General features: G+C 39.9%; 1 protein-coding gene across 1 annotated transcript in view; it reads left to right on the top strand.

Moving 5' to 3' along the window:
• The first annotated feature begins 1,040 nt into the window (after positions 1-1,040).
• ppm1e (protein phosphatase, Mg2+/Mn2+ dependent, 1E) overlaps positions 1,041-19,803 on the top strand; it is a 33,826-nt gene continuing 15,063 nt past the window's right edge. Inside the window, exon 1 of the mRNA XM_079449122.1 lies at positions 1,041-1,301. Coding sequence (XP_079305248.1) covers positions 1,120-1,301 — 182 coding nt within the window. The 5' untranslated portion in view covers positions 1,041-1,119. The remainder of the gene's footprint in view (positions 1,302-19,803) is intronic.

A 19,803-nucleotide genomic window follows, 5' to 3' on the forward strand; every position in this document is an offset into this window, starting at 1 on the left:
TTGTTATTTTTAGCTTAAGCTGATGTCCTATATACACGCACGTTTGCTATCAGCTCTTCACTTGGCGCATTTTCCACTCATTAACATTCTCCCCAAAGAGCTGTTTGACGGAAGTAAATTAGATGCTGAATGTATTATTAATAGCCTAATAAAATGATTTCGTGCTGCGTATGAATCTGCGTACCGTTAGTATATAACTTAACTTACAGTGCGGTCTCATCAACAATTGCCCCTAATGCCTTCATTAAACTATGGGAAAGCTTAGAAATCTCTTGTGTTAAATACAGGTTCATGTATCAAGAAACACATTTTTTAGATAAATAAAAGATGATGTTTTTTTATTGTGCCTTTCGTGCAACAAGCTGATCTCAACGTAGACAAAAAGCAAATCCAACAGTGCGGGCTGGTTACGTCACAGGCTTTTTGCGCTCTATTTACGACATTCTTTTACGGAACTGCGTCAGCTGGCCTTGCAGTCCTTATAAGGAATATATAGTTATAACTTATAAAGTTATGTGTACCAAAATTGGCATTCTTAACATTTCTCATTCTTGCGCTTTTTATACACGTGCGTTTTTGTTGTATCTATGCCTACTTTATTTTCCTGCATTCGAGGATCGAGGACACAGAAAGACGTGCAATGGAAATCGATTTATAAACGCATAACGGAGCTTTATGATCTGTGCGGTGTCGGCCGCTAGGGGTCGTGGCCTTTAACCTTCTTCCATCGCGTCCGACTTCCCTCACCGACTTGGTAGCAGGTTTGGATTCCGATCGAGACCTACGATATAATAAAATAGCAAATATTTCATGCCTTTTACTTTTTACCGTCACTGAAATGTTGGCATTTGCACGTGTACTAAAAGTTGAATCTAAGAAGATTCTAATCATAACTTCATCATTTGATAAAGGATCATTCACATCCATCCCTTCAGTTATCCTTCCTATCCCGCCCCTTACTGACGTCACGCCTGGCTGTTTTGCGAGTCCTTCTCCGTTCACGCGCGCACGCCCTCCCCAACTCGCGCGATCGGAGAGTCACTCCAGCTCATGATTCAAAGTAGTGTAGACTTCTTGCCCGGCTCCAGCTGTCTCCGGTCTCTCCAGGAATGAGAAGCGATGGCCGGCTCTGCCAACGAGGACAAAACCTTCAAGAGGTTCCTGGAGCTCTTCCTGCGGGAGATGAGGCCACCTCTCCAGGAGGACGTACCTGTGCCTATGCGCCCCTTGACGGACCTCATCTCGGAAGACGAGGTGGAAGGGGAATGCCTCGACCTGTGTCTCCAGCACCTGTGTAAATAGTTAAGTACCGCTGCGATCATGCACTTTATATGAGGCACGTTTATGTTTAGCCGTGCATATGCTGCTATATTACGTGTTATTGTAAGCCTCGGAGAGCTCTGTCATTTAAATATAAACAAAGACGGCTAAGGACACATCATTTGGTTATCGGATCGCGTTCAACTCGGAGAATTGCCTGATAGTAAATGCAACAGGGGATGCGCCGTTTTTCTAACGTTTATTTATTTTGTATGGCAATAAAGCACGTGAATATACTCAATGACATACATACTTGCCGTTGCTCCGTGTGATATCAGTCGTTAGAATAATGTTTCGCACATTTAACATGGATAAAGTTTTTGCCTTTGGCCAGCTGTTTAGTATATTTAAACTCGGTGTGTAAGTTATCTTGTTTACAAGGATCACTTGATAAATGTGTAGCTTGTAACGTCAATGTTCACGGCTACAGGTGTGCTATAATAAATAATGGTGACGATATTAAAGGATTAACGGGACGACTATAAAAACATAATTATATATATTTAAATGCATTCACGTATGCGAGCAGATTTCTTATATTATACTACACCCTCCGTTTTCCACGACCCCCTTTCCCCCTCACTCCTGCCCTGCTCCTCTTCTGTCTGATGAGTGTACGAGGACCCCCGTGTTATGCGTAGCGTTACGTCACAATCATCGTCACGCAATAATCCGTTCTTCGAAGCTGCATACATAACGAACCGTTATGTACGCAGCTGTCACGACTGACTGCATGCCGTGCATGCTGCACCATCATTTGCCATTATAGCGAGCGTAAAGCATGGGGGTATGTCGACCAGTGCGGTTAAACTGAGCAAGATTGCTTTTGTTCCATGCGTGTTTCTAGCAAGACACGGTTACCTCAAGATGTCGGCAGCGCTGTGCTTCGTCGCTATATGCCGCGACACACCTGTTCAGCTTCGTCTATACTCAGTCGTGAACATGCTACACGTTCAGTGAGCGGCGTGATATCGCGATATGTGGCCGTCTGTGCGAGATTTGTGGGAAGGGGTTACGTTTGTTCAAGTATGTCAGCGGCTTGCTAAAAATAGGTCATTCAAGTCCAGCATAAGAACCTTTATGAGCATGAAATTCTCTTGCGCATCTTATGGGTCTGAATGGATGGCGCATCTAAATGGCCAGACAGTTTTCCGAATTGTATAAACTGTTTTGTTGATTACAAAATCTATCAGATTGGATTTAATGGAGTATATTTTGCAGTGGTAGGGTTGTAGTAACTTAAGGCTATAATCACGACCACTGTACTCATATTTACATTCATTAATTGCGAGTTTTCTATTAAATATTCAATAATCCCCAGAGCATGTTTTCTTAGTATTTCAGTATTTGACATTGTTTTAATGGGTTTCAATACATTTGAGCCGACCTCCCGATATACAGATTTTACAGACATTTTTGCAGAGGATTGTTTCCAACCAATTTGGATCTCCACAAAGACGTTATTGTTTCCTGTGTTTGAGTGTCATTCAAATGTCATCAGCAGGTTGCCATGTCATACTGCTGAGAACTCCTTAATGTAGGTTATTGACCTTGACTAATATATCTTTTCAGGATAATATGGTTCTTTCAGTCTAAACTGATGCATGTTTACCGTTTGTCTGACAGTGTACTAAAGTGAATGACCTTAGCATGACATAGATTGATTAAACCCTATGGCACTGGAATGCGCAATTATTTTGCAGTCCATCTACAATCAGAGTCTTTCTGTGCATTCATTTAAAGGGGTCATATGAAATGGCCAAAACAAATATTATCATTTGTTTTAGATGTAATGCAATGTGTATACACGATTTAAGGTTAAAAAACGCAGTATTTTCCAATTACCATGCATGTATCATTGTATATCCTCTTTGCCTCTCTGAAACTTATGGATTATTTACAGAACATCAGGTTCCAAAGCAATTGTACTGACAGGTACGCCCACCTTACTTGCGTATACATTTGAGTGGTCTTAGTCCAATCTTACCACGAACGGATGTAGATTTGTGGTGGTGTGGTTAGACGAGGCATTTCGGGCAGGTCTGGGTGTGCATTCGCTTTTTGATAGAAAGCATCTTCGTTCCGACACTTTAATTTTTGCTATTTTACATGTCTAATACATGCATGGGCAACTTTATAACACACCAAAATAGGAACATTGAGTGGAAATGAATTTCAGACTCACATCTTCTATAACAAACATGGATTTAATTTATTTAATCTTCGCTCTGAAGGAAAGCTCCCTTACTTCCGCTGCCTGTGCTGTAATTCAGCTGAACGTGTGATTATTTTGTCTCTGGGTTGAACATCTAATAATAGTCCTGGGAGAAAAGTGGAGATCCCCTTTGTTCTAGCGAGTTAAGACCGGGAGGCTGTGTGTGCATGCGTGGAAGGGAAAGAGGAAAAAAGGGGGAGGATGGTGACGGCACAGCAAATCAGAATTCATTACAAATTCAGCCCGTGTTGATAAGATGATGGTGGCAACCCACCGGTGGCGTGAGTCATTCGACTGGGGAACAATTCAGGGTACCATTTAATAAGGGTCAATCAATAGAGAAGTGGTGAGTCAGACCTCCACACGTATGAGAATGTCAGCAAAGCATCATTTACAGTAATACAGTTTATCGGCCAATGAGTTGGTGAGGCATTAAATTCAATGTGGTTTATCTATGGCCGATTTATCGTGACATTAGAAAGGGTAGGTTTGTCCTCATGGTCTCATTTAAAGGGTTTGCTCACCCATAAAGGATATTCTTTCATTTTGTGCTCACCCTTATGTCATTCCGATCTTGTATGGCTTTCTTTTGTCTACAGAACACAAAGGTAGATGTTTTGAAGAATATTGGTAACCAAACAACATTGCATCCCATTGACTTCCATTGTAAAATCACAAGACATTTCTCAACATATTTTATTTTGTGCTTCGAATGAGTCACATTTGATTGACATGAGAGTGAATAAATGTTTTCTATGAATTAGTTTTAATGTAATATTCTTTTAATAGAGGAACCAGATGATATTAGGGCTTTCTTTTTCAATTGGATTTAATTTATTTAATATGTATTTTTTGTCTGCCAGACTCCAAAAGTACCAAACAGTTCTCCATCTGTTATGTTTATTATAATGTGATGCCAGAATTTCACTGCACGCATGTTACACTCTGTATCAGACGTTAAGTGATAAATAAAAACGGAAGGCAAACAGGATTTATTTGACAGATTCATATAATAATATCTGCTTTTATGATTGATTATCAGCATTAAAAAAACATAAAATTGTATAGTTTAATTTATCCGCCATTTTAATGCACTGAAGAAATGCGTAAAATCACTTATTTAAGCCCTTAAAAATAATTTTGCTGTTTGAACCCGCTGAACAGGAATATCCATTATATTTTGGTTGACATTAAGCCGGCAGTGATGTTATCTAGCTAAGTCTGCTGTGGCTGTTGTTCACTGTTATACAGGGATGTGTGTTGGATATCAAGGCTAAAAATGGAGGTTTGAAGGGAGGTTGTTTCCTCCTCCTGTGGTGAGCGGGCCCTCCGAGCCTACGGGGAGTCCTGATAGACATTAATAGATAGAAGAATGCTCTCCTAAAGCCCCGTCTCTCGCAGCTGTAAAACACACATAAAGAGATGCACAAACTACACAAAACACACACACACACGCGAGTGCCCACACACAAAGACACGCAACACATCAACACACATAAAGCTCAAGGGAGCGCCTGTAGTGAGGAAACACACTACAGCACACAGCTGTTTCAGAGAATCCGTGATAGAGGAAGTATCTGTTACAGGGAAAATATTTGCATGTTGTTATGTCATATCCCTCTTCTACACGTGTGTGATAGCGGAAATTTCTCTTGAGGTAGATTGAGGACTGTTTCTGGGCTTCATTTTCATGGTTTACAATTGGATTTCTGGAGAGTGTAAGGTCATGTTCCTTTGCCTTTGATGTCATAGGTGCCCTGAATTGACATGAAATATCACACAGTATATTATAAGTATACACTGAAATATTATAATATAGGATTTGTAAAATACTAATATGTGAATATACGCGTTTTGTTTTACAAGAAATACTAGCGCATCTTGTAAATTCGACCCAAAAAAAGGGAAACATTTAGTTTTGAAAGTGACAAATGGTGACCGAAACATTGATGCTGAAGGTCAAATTCACCCTCAAGCACTTTTAAATAGGTACAGAAGGTAAAGAAATTTACAACAGGTACACAACCTTTTTAAAGGTCCACTGTGTAATTCTTTGGAGGATCTATTGACAAAAATGCAATGTAAAATGAAAATGAATGAGCTATTTCTATATACATACACCGTGGGCCATGGTGTTTTACTGTAGCCCTAAACGAACAAACTGCTTGTATTTGTAAGTAAATGATCTACTTCGGCAAAGAAGTGAAAACGTGAGGACTTCTTAGTCCAGCCACCGTAGTGCTTCGAAAGGGAGGGGCGAGGAGGGGTGGAGTGAGCTGTTGGTTGCAATTCACAATCTCACCCATAGATTTCACTAATTGTGTCACTGGACATTGATTTGGACAAGATTTGTTTCTTAGGAATAACATGCACGTTGAATGTGTACTACAAAAGCCTTTTTTATTACATTTTTGTTGAGTATCATAGACTCCTTAGATGGTTTGATCATGACGACACCGATCCAACAATTAAGCCCAACAAATAGATGCAATAGCTTATTGTTTACATCAAAACAGATGAGGCATTTGCGGCCAGGTGCTGTCTAGATGAAAGGATGCTATATTTCGTCCGGGTTAGTGTTACCGCGAGCCTCTTGGCACGGCATTAGAGCGCCGTTCCTCATCGAGCACTCTGACAGCAGCTGCGCTTCTGATAAACCCATTTCGATCACATACAGACTTTCTTTTGTAGAGCCATAATCAGATTTAGATTTTATTCAGGCTCAAAACCAGCATCCATTGTGTACCATGTTAAAGTTCTAGTCGTGAAAATGAATAAATAAAACAAATAAAATATCTAGCTGCCTGCATAATACTCTCTTACCTCCTTGACTACGTACACAATATTTTGCATGCAATGCATTTTTTTGCATACTTGCTTATACCTCTGGCCTTTCGCTCGTTCCATGCATGGCAGAAAGCATTTAGACTACCGTCAGATTCCAGGATCCTTGTAAACCCCTGTTGCTCTTGTATTGCCCGTAATGGAATTTCATTTTCTGAGTAATAGCTCGCAGCTGAAACCACAAAACAACTTGAGGAATATTTGATCAATAAATCAATTCAGCCCATTGCCTCCCCTGGGCGAGGCATCAGCTCTAGGCCTGTGTGTTCATCTCCGCTGTGATTAGAGCCTACACTCGAGAGAAGCGTTTGTGTGGCTCCCCTTCTCTTGTTTTTATCTGGCCTGATGGCAGAATGAACTAGACTCTGCCTTGGCAGTCACGGGCAAATTTAGAACTACACTGGGACAAACAAGGCAGACTGAGGGCTCCTTAAGGATTCACAAATCATTACTTATAAACCACCATCCGCATCCTAAGCCGTTATTTGCACTTCGGTGAATGATGTTTTCTGGGCCACATATTAATTAGGAAGCTGAAGGTCTTAATTAGCTGAAGGTCTTCTCTCTTTTTCGTTTTCCCAAACGTGCCGCTTGGGAGGTCAGTAGTGAATTAGAGAGCCGAAGACCAGATTTTCTTGTTGTTTTCACTGTTCTGATATCAGTCAAGTCAAGTCAGCATTATTTATATAGCGCTTTTGACCATTTTCATTGTTACAAAGCAGCTGTACAAGAAAACATTGACTATAAGCAAAACATATAAGGTGATGCAAGTCAAAACACAGGTCAAATGTCAGACAGACTATAAATTCCTATATGCAGTGTTAATTAAATAAATTCGTGGAGCTCTCAGTGTTCTCATGTATTGTTTAAGCAATATGAGAAGCTGTGCTATATTGTGAATATAGTCACGACTCAAGACTGTATACACAGCAATACAGGGCCTGATAATAGGGTATTACCGAAATTGTTAATAGTTTTGTTTAAATGATGGTTTCTTGAAAGGGTTTCAAGGCAATGATATGAAAACTGATATATATTAATATATATTAACATATATATATATATATATATATATGTATATACACTGTACCAACATGAAAGTGATTAATGCTGTTATTCTGTATTTTGACCAATCAGCATTCAAGATTAAATTCAGCGTAACAATTCATTTCATAGTGTAGAACACAAAGCTCGGAAGCTACCAGCATATAAGGCTGTAAAATAAAAGCTCTATGATAAAGAAAACTTCACAGACAGATGTCTCAAAGTACATGTCAGTTTACATCTGGCTCTAAAATGTCGGTCTGAATTTGGGTTTGTGTAATGGGCTATAATGCTTGCGTTTCCTAGGATTTGTCCTCACATTAACAAGCTTTTATTAATCTATTACACTAAAAAAGCACCTGTGCCTGCAGGTTACGTAAGTCTCTGACCACAGCATCTCATCCCCTTGCGCTGCACTGCCAGCTGTGTTTCGTCTCACAGGTCCTCCAAGGTTGTGTCTTTTCTCGCTGTATTTCATTTGTTTAAAAGAGGGCTGTCACCTCCACTCAGTCTGCCGTCTGGCTAATTGAATGGAAATATGATGGATTTCCTGCGTCTCCGCAGTCGCCGAGCAATTAAGCTGAGTGGGTTGGACGGGGGCTCGCCATCGTTCTTTTTCGCGCTGGCGCTCTCAGGTGCACCATGACGTCCAATGCATTTTAAAAAGGCCAAGTTCAGTCTTTAAGAGTGAAGTGTGTTTGAAATAGCAAAGCTTTGAAATCTTAAATCAAGTATGGTATTTGAAAGAGCCATAGTGTTGTTGTTATGTTCTTTTTACGTTATTTTGTACATAATGGGGCTTCACTTTCAAAACAAAAACTATCTAGATGTGACAATTCTATGGTTAGTTAATGCTTATCTTAATTATAATTTTTCAGACTAGTACAGACAGTAAACAGAAGTTGCCTGCTCCGGCCCTTCACACCCAATATTGACGGAGGGAGTGTGCAAGTTTTCTACCGTACATCACTCTCTCCCACTAGTGTCCCATGCCAAGGTGTTAAAACAAGCAGTGTGAATCTCATCATTCGCTGTCCTTCCCCGTCTTCCCTTCACCTCATTTAGCCTCATTCTGTCTCTCTATATCCTGCTGACCAGCTCTACGAGCAACGGCACTCCTGGGATGGAAAACGACTTGCTGTGGTAATCCCTTAATCATCAAGCTGTACTGGGATTACTAAGGGTTGCCCCAGCACCGTCACTGTTACCCTTCCATAAACGTCAGCGGAGGAGCGCTGTCCCACATGGCCTGCTCGAACCCAGCACAAGCACCCTCCCGGTCAGGTTCTGCAATAAAGAGCTTTGTCTCTTCCACATGCCCATGGCGGATGCAGTTTATTTATCGCTTGCTGAGGTCTACAGGGTCTGGACTTCCCATTGCAATATTGTTGAGGTCAGAAGTCATGCAAATAGCATACAGATTAGCTTTAGTAGGCCTCCTGGTGCAGTACATTCAAGCAATAAACCATGGTTAAGTTGTGTTGTAGAACACGGTGGATTAATTCACAACCTTGAGTGGCTTGTTGTTTTTATGAAGCAGCAATATAGTAGGATTACACATGCCTTTTGGAAAATACTCTTTGAAGGCAGGGTGTCTGATTTCTCATAGCCGTTGTTGATATTCAAATCATCAAAACAAACACACCACCCCAATCTTTCGCCAGCGCTCGACTCGACTAATGTCCGTCCTGTGCACTGTGCACCTTACTGCTGATCGTCTACAAGGTTGTTTTGGTACTCTTTGTCTAAACAAGTGTGATTCGGAAATCGGACATCCGCCTTTAAATGTCAAATATTTGGAAGGATTATTGACAGAAATACAATATAATGTACATAACTATGTCTTCCGAGGTGTATAAAGGCTTTACATAATGAAGCGTTTTGTTTTATTACCCAAAATGTTTTTATATCTATGGGAGGGGTGGAGGTAGCCATCGGTTACATATCGCAACCTCACCACTAGATGCCGCAAAATTTCATACATTGGACCTTTAAAGTAGATTTGAAGCTCTATACATTAACACAAATGTCTTCGGTCATTCTATGATCATATACAAGAGACAGATGTTCAGTAAATTATTATTTAATCAATGAAACACGCCGTAAACAAGTGCTGTGGTTCATCAGCCTCACTGTAGGATGTTTATGGTTGCCAGGCGACTTTGCTCACTAATATAGAGTTCAATTGATGTTGGTCTGTAGGCTTAGGTCCAACTGGCTCATCCAATCAGATTTTAGATGGGGGACCTTGAGTTTTATAATGCTTGTTTTGCTTAGAACCAATATGGTGAGCGTTGTTTTCCAATAAGAAATTAAAGGTACATAAAAAAGGGACATTTTATGAGAGTCAAGCATGACATTTGTTGTACTTTCTACTTGGAGAAAAAGCCAGAGGCTTAATGGGACTGTATGTGCACACATGTTGATCTCCCTAGATATTTCAAGTACACGAAGTTTGCTTGTTTGAATATGTCTTGAATATTAATACAGATTATTTTTTATGAAAATATTTTGAATAGAAAATCAGATGCATCAAGTGTTTTCCTCTCGCTTTTCTGTATTAATGCCGATAGAGCAGTTGTGCCATTATTTAAAATGCAAAAGAAAACTCATATCAGTTGAATTGTTTTAGGCATGCAACAATAAAATAATAGTATGGATTGTTATTATTGTATTATATTGTGTGCTTCCTGATAAGTGTTTAATGTAGTTTGTTTTCTATTCATCTTAATCGCATTCATAAGTAAAGAATGTTAAAGAAGCGTGCCAATGTTTTGTGCTGAGAAGCATGTTTTAAATTGCTTTCTAAAATACATTTTTATGAGCAGCATGCCTACAGCAGTAGGCACATTTAATCTTTCTTAATCCAGACAGTTGATGTCTTCAATCTGGCTCTGTAAAAGTAGTTTCTCTCTTGCTTTTTTCTCCCTTCCCCGTTTTGCCTCTCCGACTTTGCTCGACTTGTTATTATGAGTTTCGAGCAGCATTTTTCCCCAGCAGTTTTATGTGAGGCTCTGTTCAGACCTGCATAAACCTGAAGCGATTGCACTTTGTATTTGAGTTTCATTTTGTGGTTTGCTTATGAGTTTAGTTTTGTGTCAGTTTTTACCTCTTAACAATAAATATGTTCATTAAAAAAATGTTTTTTAGATGTTATGTCAGTCGTTTGATAGTTTAAATGTAAGAAAATGAATTCAGGTTCTGACCATTTTTGTTGTGACTAGATTTGGTGGAATAAACTTTTTGCAGCTTTATTGCATCAACGCACATGTAACTAACCTGTTTTTTTAAGATGCTACTCCAAGTAACATATTTGGTTCCAAATGGATATGGATCAACACGCTTGGAAAAGTGTTCTGGTTTCATTAAGCGACCTCTGAAAGTGACCTTGTAAAGGACGGGGAAAGTGGACTAGCACAAGTAGATGACCCAATACAGTGTGCTGGTGTATATGTGTATCCTCTCCCCTGATCATTACTCTCTACCTATAGTCCCTGGGCTTTGGAACTGGGGCTGTGTGGAGGCAGAAGTGACCTACATTTTACTGCTTCTCTGGATTTGGAGCTTTTTAGCTCACAGACACTCTTGTGTGCGCTGGTAGCCTAATGGTTAACAATTTAGGCTGCTATCACAAAGGTTGTAGGTTCAATCTCAAGTAGAGTTGACCCAAGACCTGGAGGGATTTGAAATTACAGTCCGATTCACAAGAGGCCTTTTTTGAGACTCTAATTCTGCACGTTACACAGCACTTATCTTTGCACTTAGTGCGCTGCGTGTGGATTTGGACGCAAAAGCATTTTTAAGATGCATCAAAACATTCAGTTCTTTCTTTTTGAAGTGTCTTACGGTAGTTACAAAAGTCAATTGCAGTTTTGGGTCATGGCATTAGGAGCACTGATGAGTGCACTTACTTAGTTCTACTTGAGTGAATGTAAGAGGAATAGTTGCCCCCGAAAAAGAAAATGATATCACAAATTACTCTCTCTAGTTGTTCTAAACCTGTATACATTTCTTTGGTTGGTTGAACAGAGAAAGATTTTTGGAAGAATGCTTGCAACCAAACAGTTCTTGGACCCCATTGACTACCGTGGTAGGAAAAATAACAATGGTAGTCAAAAGTGCCCCAGAAAAAAGTGTCCCGTTTGCTGTCCTACATTCTTCAAAATATCATCTTTTGTGTTCAACAGAACAAAGAAATTTACAAAGATAGTAAATGGTGGCGAAGAACTGTTTTGTTTAATCTTTTTCTCTGCGTTTATCAGAACAAAGAAATGTGTACAGATTTGGAACAACTCGAAGGAGACTAAATGATGACCGAATTTTTATTTTTGGGTGAACTGTCCCTTTAAATGTGACTGTAATCTTTTTTGTAACTCCTGTTTGCAATGCGACATTTGATGGAGAGATCCAGAGGTAGGTAAATTCAGCATCCTTAAAATAAGTCTAACTTCACATCTGGGTCAGGACGTGATAGGGATTTGGTGGACACTATGATCCAGTTCTGGACCGTCAAACCCACTTTACTTGTGTAGTGTGACAAGAGCTTATGCCACCTCGGAGAAAATCTCCATTATTGACGACACCAGCATCTACATATTTAATATAGTGGCCCTGCGGTTGACTTTCCAGACTTTTGCTCGCCCTGTACACAAAGCCGAGCACCCCCGCCCCCCTGCGGAGAGACATTCTGCTGCCTGCTCACCACCCCCTCAGACTGGAACGGCCCCCTGCGACTCGTTTCATTTCAACAGGAGATCCATTTCAGACTGGGCCCTTGTATTGCAATATGTGCGTGTGTGTGTGTTTCGGGGTCCCAGCAAGTTGCCATGAAACTCGGATTCTAAACCAATATGTCTGACTTTCACCACTGTGTGTAGTAAATGGTGTTTTCTTTTGTCGCTTTGACCGGTGTCCTTCATATTGTTTCTTTACAACCGCCATCACAGAAACTTCCATGACCAACAAAAAAACAAAAGGTGTATACGGCATTAGTCCTGTTTTGAATTGCAAAGCTGCATTCTTTTCACCCTTTATATTCCACCGCGAGTAAACCATCCTAGACGACTAGACAAACATGAGGCACGATAGCATTTTTCTATGCCATTTCAAAGACCCTGACAAGGAAGAGGCAAACCGCGGCAGCGTGGGCCCTCATAGTCACAGGGAGCTATTAGCCGACTGGAGCTAGCATGCTGCACCCGGTCCGCCTCTGCAGTGGCCTTCAGTTGTCAGCGCCGGGAGAACGTACTGCGTAAAGGCTGACTCATAATAAGCGGTGTTCTGACGACCAGAGCCGCCCCAAAGCGCCACGATTAGCTACTGTGTTGCAGTCAAGTGCCGGGTAGTGCCACGGCGTACCCCTTTCTCTCTCTTACTCATCAGTGAATAATTCAGACCCCCGTGGGGCTCATGTTGTGAATCATATTGATACTTAAGGCAGGGGGGAAATGGAGATTTTGGGGGGCTTCTTGGAGCGGGATAATTGAAAAGGAAAGCCTATATACTGCACATGTCCACCAACCAATGATTGATATTGCTTTTCGTTTTCGGAACGGTTAAAAAAAATCTACATCGACTTTTACCCTCATGTCGTTTAAAACATGTTTGACTTTCTTTCTTCTGCAGAACACCAAAGAAGATATTTTGAAGAATGTTGGTAACCAAACTAAATTGGCTCTCATTGACTTCCACTGCATGGACACAAAACCACGGAGACCTTTCTCAAAATATCTTCTTTTGTGTTCCACTGTGGAAAGAGTCATAAACAGATTTTGAATAGCATGAGGGTGTATATATGATGACAGATTTTTTCAAGTAACTATCAACATTCAACAGTACATTGTATTGTATTGTGACCCTATTAAACATTATTATTAAAGGGATAGTGAAAATACGCAAAAATGCTGTCATCATTTACTTATCTTTTTTTTTCTGCAGAACACAAATGAAGATATTTTGAAGAATGTTGGTAACCGAACAACACTGGCCCCCATTGACTTGATTTTTCTATAAAAAGATGTTTTCTTTGAGACACGTGAGAACTGATAATTTTGCTCGTGCATGCATTGTGACTCTGCAGGTTTTTCCCAAGATGATCTCGCTGCTAAACACAACAGATTTACCAGCTGGTGCATTACACAAGCCAGGCTCACGCGTCCTTCTAAGCAAATTTGACTCGTCCTACAAAAACCGCAGCAGAATTTTAACCAGCATTGTTTCAAGGCTACATTTGTGGTCGCTTTTGTTGTTTTTCTAGGTTTTGGTTTTCTACTCCTTTCAGAGTAAAGCAAATTTGTCAATCTACTCTGTTTATACGAAAAAATAACAAAAAATGAATCTCCTTCCTGTCGACACGCATTTACGTGCGCATTGTGAAAATAATAGGAGTGGGACACCCCCACTCAAAAACAAATAGGCACGTGACGTTAAACACACTCATTCGCCACACATGCGACAAGGGAGAAACGTAACTAGTTTTAAAGTAGGATGTGGATTAGGTTCAGTGAAGTAAGCCGGCAATGTTATCGATTCACCTGAAGTTCAGCGTCGGGTCAAAGAGGGCCGCATTCTCCAGTAAGATTTTCTTAAGAGCAAGCAAACTGCCAAGTCAACTCTACGATGAGAAACAATCACGGAGTCGCTCAATAATTGTCTCCGGTGTGTAATTGGGACGCCCGGAGGGTAGACTCTCAAGAAAATAATTGCATACTTGATTTGGGCTAAAATAAAACACACACGGTAATTGAACCTTTGTGTAATATGCATCTATCGCACTTGAGTTGCGCGCGTTCGGCTTGAAGTGCACAACAGATATTAAGACAATTATGTTTTGTTTACCAACATGAGTTTACAGTTTGTGTGGTGTTTTTAATTACAATTCTTTATTAAATATATAACTAGATCATCAATTGTGTGCAGTTGGAGGAGTCATGCTTTCCTTGCACTCATTCATGCCATCTTGCAGAAATCATTGGCGTATCGGGTGATAATCTACATGTCACTGATTCATTCCTGCACATTGACTTCCAAAATTAAAAGTCACTACGGAAGTGCTGGCTACTTTCTGAGAAGACTCTTAGCCTGTCATAGGCCAAATGGAGCTTGAAAATTGTGCAAACGGTAATATGTGTATTAGGTTGTTAATTAATCCAAGGTTGGAATAATGTACCGTAGGGCAAGAGGTTGTGTTTGTGTGAGAAACGGGTGATTTGTAACGAGCCCACAATGATTTAGCAGTTTATTCTTTTTTTAAAGGTACAGTGTGGTTTGTTATCATTAAAATAATCAAAATAACTTCAGCTGGTCAATCTTCTGAAATGAAACAATATGTTTGTGAGAGAAAACATGTAATATAGACCATATTGCAAGATGTAAACACTGGTCCAGATGCACTGGCAGTTTTATTTATTTATCACCATGGCTGTGCATTTAACGCATTCATAATAATTAACGTGTTATGGAACGTTAACGCGATTCACATTTTGAGCACATTTAACGCACCCGCCCCAGACATAAGTCGGTCACCATACATTTAATACAGTTGACTGGTGACAAATATAATGCTGGCATCAATTTACTGCGTGATATAACATAGAGAATACTGTCAGAAAGAACCTAAAATTAAAGATATCTGTGCAAAAATTACCCCACAGTTCAAACTTGATTTTCTATTTCTTTGGGGAAAAGGAAGATATTTCTTAGGAATGTTAGTAATCAAACTGTTTTAGTCTTTAGTTAATAATTCAGCTGAAATTATTTTAGCTTCTGAAGATCTGAAGCATCTTTTTGTCTTATTATGGCTTTAAATTAGATTCATTAATCACAACATCTGAATTGCTTCACCGCCATATTATTATTATTAATATTTTTCAAATCTTACATGGATAATTAAATCTTCAAAACATTTCTTAAACATTCTTAAATTGGTTATAAATATTCGGTTTGTTGTGTTTTGTTCAAACGTTTGTGTAGTCTTAAAGAACTGAAACAGAAAGTTCCTATGGTTCAGCGTTTAACCATCGTTGTTAAGGAATGGTGGGGTGTTGATAACTTTAAATCTTATTGGTTCTTGTGTGTTTTGTGATCAAGCACACAAATGACTAATATGAATTAGTCACAAGACGTGAGAATCGCAACCACGTTTCAATAGCATGCTGTCCTTTGTCTCTCGATAGGATTCCTTCATGAAGATGCTGCGTTTAGTATCTATTTTAAGGTTAATTTGTTGGCAGTTCACAACAGAAATGTTGGGTTTTTTTCAAGAGTCGCTTGAAACGGCTCCTCTCAAGAACCGAACATCATCATCGCCATGGAGACAACCTTGGCCCAAGCAACGCGATTGGTTTGGGCAGAACAAGAAGAAGAGTGTTTCATTGCACAGATGCCACTCTCATTGGGTTATAAGTGTACTTAAAGTGTATGCTTTCCTGTGGCTCAGTGGTAGAGCATGGCGGTAGCATTTACCAAGGTCATGGGTTCCAGCCCAGGGGATTGCACATAGTCGGAAACAATTGTATAGTACATGCACTGTAAGTCGCTTTGGATAAAAGTGTCTGCCAAATTCATAAATGTAAATGTCAAATTGTATCGTCTGTCCAAGTGCCCTAGTTACTCTGCAACAAGTTATTGTAAATTATTCTGCTCAACTATTACAGTTGAAGGACACAAAGATTAACTCTCTCGATAATAAGAGTCAACTCCATAAAGTCAATCGGCCCAATGTCGGGCTATTTAAAACGGATGCGACAATTATTTTATGGAAATGCTTTCTAAATGCTTTAAATATATCTATTATTTAAAAAGTGTGGATTATTGGTAAGGCCAATTGAAATTGTTTTTCAATAGATACGGTAAACAGGGTGCAGTGGAATATGAATTTGAAAGCTATGAGAAAATAAGTGTGCCGTAGGACTGTCACTAAAGCCTATTTTTCTGTCCTCTATGACTCAAGTAGGCCATCTGCTCTCAAATAGACTTCAGACTCTTCATTTCATAGCCTAAATGGCTCACCTTATTTACTCTTCAGAATTTCAGATATCATAGCCTGAGAACTCATCTGTCTGTTATATTGAAATGATTGCACGTTAGAGTTATTTGATCCATTTAATCAATGTAGATGCTAACAATATATAAAGATAAATACATATAATAATAAATAATTTGGTATCTAAATTAAGAGTTTGGTTCAAAAGATCCATTTTAATAAAAAACAAATGTTTTATTTGTGATGTTAATATGTATTTATTGTGTTAGCTGTATTGTTTGAGTTATTATGGCTCAAATCAAAACAAACCAACTGCAGTTTGATTGACATTAATCGGACAGCACAATAAAAAACAGGATCTCATTTTGGAACCAAACTCTTCAAATATTCATCATTGTAAATTTGTTGACAAAGTTGATAAGTATTATTGAATGTTAGTATTATTGTAAAAAGTAAATAGTTGCGGAACTAAATAGAAATATCAGTAGTACCAAAAGAAATTGGCAGTCTGTTCCACCCCCGCCTAAGCTATTTGTTTAAAACCATTTGTTTGGCAAATACATTGTGGGGTTAAAACAAATATTCCAGAAGTTGTTACTCAAGAAACGTGACGTACTGTAATATCCCCTCTCGCTGAACGATCTTACCAGAAGCTGTCTTTTAAGAAGTAGCTTCATTAGATGAAATCCATATGCTGTCAAAATGTTTGACTGCACCTCATTAACACTTCCTGGGCTGTATCCAGATACCACACATTCAAAGACCTTCTTCTATGACACCCTCTGCCTAGTAACACCTAGCAACAGATTGGACAGGTTTATGGCTGTAGAATTGTTAGTCTGACTACATTGACCTCAGTGTAATTGTACACTGTACATTTTTTAACTAAGGTTAGTCCTGACCTTTATCGTGTATGACATGTTTTATAAGATATATTTCCCCCTCTGGTTAATACTCATGGTTTAATATTCTTGATGGGATTACGAATATGCAACTTTATTTAGACATTTAACCGATTTTAGGATTTTCTACTTTCCGGCACAGCCGATCCCCCATCTGGAAATCCAATCACAGCCCATGCCATTTTCATTTTTTGTAAGAATGATGTATGAGATGTAATTAATATCCGTTGTCCTGACAGCTTTAATGTCTTGATGTTTTTACATATCTTTTCACTGCTCATACCCATCTGCCTGTTGATATATTTAGTATCCATAGCATTTCTAAATAATCCACATAGCAGGTTATGTAGGTTTTATTTTGGGAACATTTAGGGACCCTTGTTAGGTGTCAAGGTAAGAAGGTGTGTGTGTGTGGTGGACAGAATGTCAGATTCTACCCTGGAGTTTCCATTGGCAGTGGTCCGGCCCGGGGTTACAAGCCGCTGTGATTTTTGCCCCACTGCGGACTCGGACATGAAGCAGCCTTGCCAGGGAGAGAAGGTGCCCAGATGGCACTTCAACCATGTCTGTGGACAGTTTGGAGGGCCGATGGCCTACATTCCCACACATGAGCTTTAGTCTGTTTCATCTTGTGTTGTGTTCTAGTTAACATACTCATCATTGAGAACCAACTCTTAAAAAGCACTCATAAAACAGTCTGCAACATTTAGCTTCGTACGCCGCATGCAAAACTTTATAAATGGCCGTGAGGAGATGAACCCTATTTTATAGCACGCTATGGAAAGCCTCTATCTGTTACCTGAGATAACGAACACTTCCTGTGACATCACAAAGCAACCTTTTTTGATAACGGCCTGTTTCATGCCCTCTTTGTCTTCTCATATTTTCTTCCTCTGCATCACTCTCTCACTTTGTCGACAAAGGTATGCAAAGCTTTTCAACCTGTGCGACGTCAGCCAAGTGTGGGTTAACGAGATGTGTGGGCGTGATGACGGTATCGCTCCCTCTCTCTCCCTCCCTTCCCGTTGGAAAGCGTGACTCCGAAGCGCTTAACAGAGCAGGAGAGGAATGATGGGAAAAGTGGGGTTTCATTTTGGTCCTTGACCCAGGACAAGCAGTAGTCTTTATTTAGTGCTGTGTGTATGGTTGTGGGTGTATGTGTGGGAGAATGTGTGGGAGTGTGTGAGAGAGAACGAGTACTGGACAAGAAGCAGATTTTGTTGATGTTAATCCTGCACGCTGCTATTAATATCCATTGAGTCATCTCACACACATACACACACCAACTTGTCAACCGGCACCCACAAACTCATTTTCACCCACCACTTTGCGTAACACACGCAAACGTACGACAATATAAAAGCCATATGTATTTAGAACAACGTAAGGGTGTATTAATGACTACGTAGTTCGAATTTCTTGATGATGTATCATTCCAACAATCATGGTAGGCATATTTAACACACAGTTAGCCTTTGTAATAAATTACACTTCATTATGATGGCACACCACAATCACGGTTAATCACCGATCGCTCGATTGAAGTAAATCTCAAAGGAGGAGCTGTGTGTGAAAAGGAAAATCCTCTCTCTCTCACACCACACACACAAGTGATGTTGAGGATTTGAGGGGTCTTACATATTCAAGGACGCTTGGATGTTAATGCAGGTGTAGAAGACCCCTTGAGAGGTGTTTGTGTGTGACATGTTTTAGGTGTGTTAACATGCATACCAAACTAGACTGCAGGAAAGAAAAATAAATCTCCTTGACATACACACAATGAAAATATGTGTGTCTAATCATTTATTTGATATAAAACTGATCTTTCTGGTCTTGAATGCTGATTGGTCCATACAGTTGTAATGAAATACATGAACATGATGATATCGCATCAAAATAACATCTCTCATTTCGAGCTTCATCTGGCACAGTATCCATTAAAAGCCTATTTCTGTTCAGATCTCAGTAACGTCACTTCGCGCAGTACTTTAAAATCTGGAGATAAAGAAAGATGTGTTTTTTTGTAACTTGGTTGAGAGGACAAAAATGGCTCTTCTGTAATCCTCATTCCTTTGCATGCGTTTTACAGGCGTCTCTTATTGGATCACTTTAGCTGTGCTGGAGAGCCTCGGCCAATCAGAATCCCCCACCTCGGCCCCCCTCCCGCTCAGGTGGTGACGCCTGCATGCGTGCGTTCAGGAGAGGGAACGAGAAAGAGAGAGAGAGAGCTGAGGATTTCTATGAATGGAAATGCGGAGGAGGATCCTAGAATGTGATGGCTATTGGCGTGTCATTTCTCTCTCCTATTTCTGTCTATATTTATGCGTCCCCTCCTCAGGCCATCGGTTTCTCCCTCATCACTGCTCCTCACCGTCACTGTTCTGTCCCTTATCGTCATCCCTTATTATAATGATCCTGTCACGATGGACAGTAATACACACCGGTGGTCATTCGTTTTCAAATGACGGTTTGCTCCGATAATGCAATTATATTTA

The sequence above is a fragment of the Barbatula barbatula genome (genome assembly GCF_947034865.1).
Source record: "Barbatula barbatula genome assembly, chromosome: 24".
NCBI classification, from domain to species: Eukaryota; Metazoa; Chordata; class Actinopteri; order Cypriniformes; family Nemacheilidae; genus Barbatula; species Barbatula barbatula.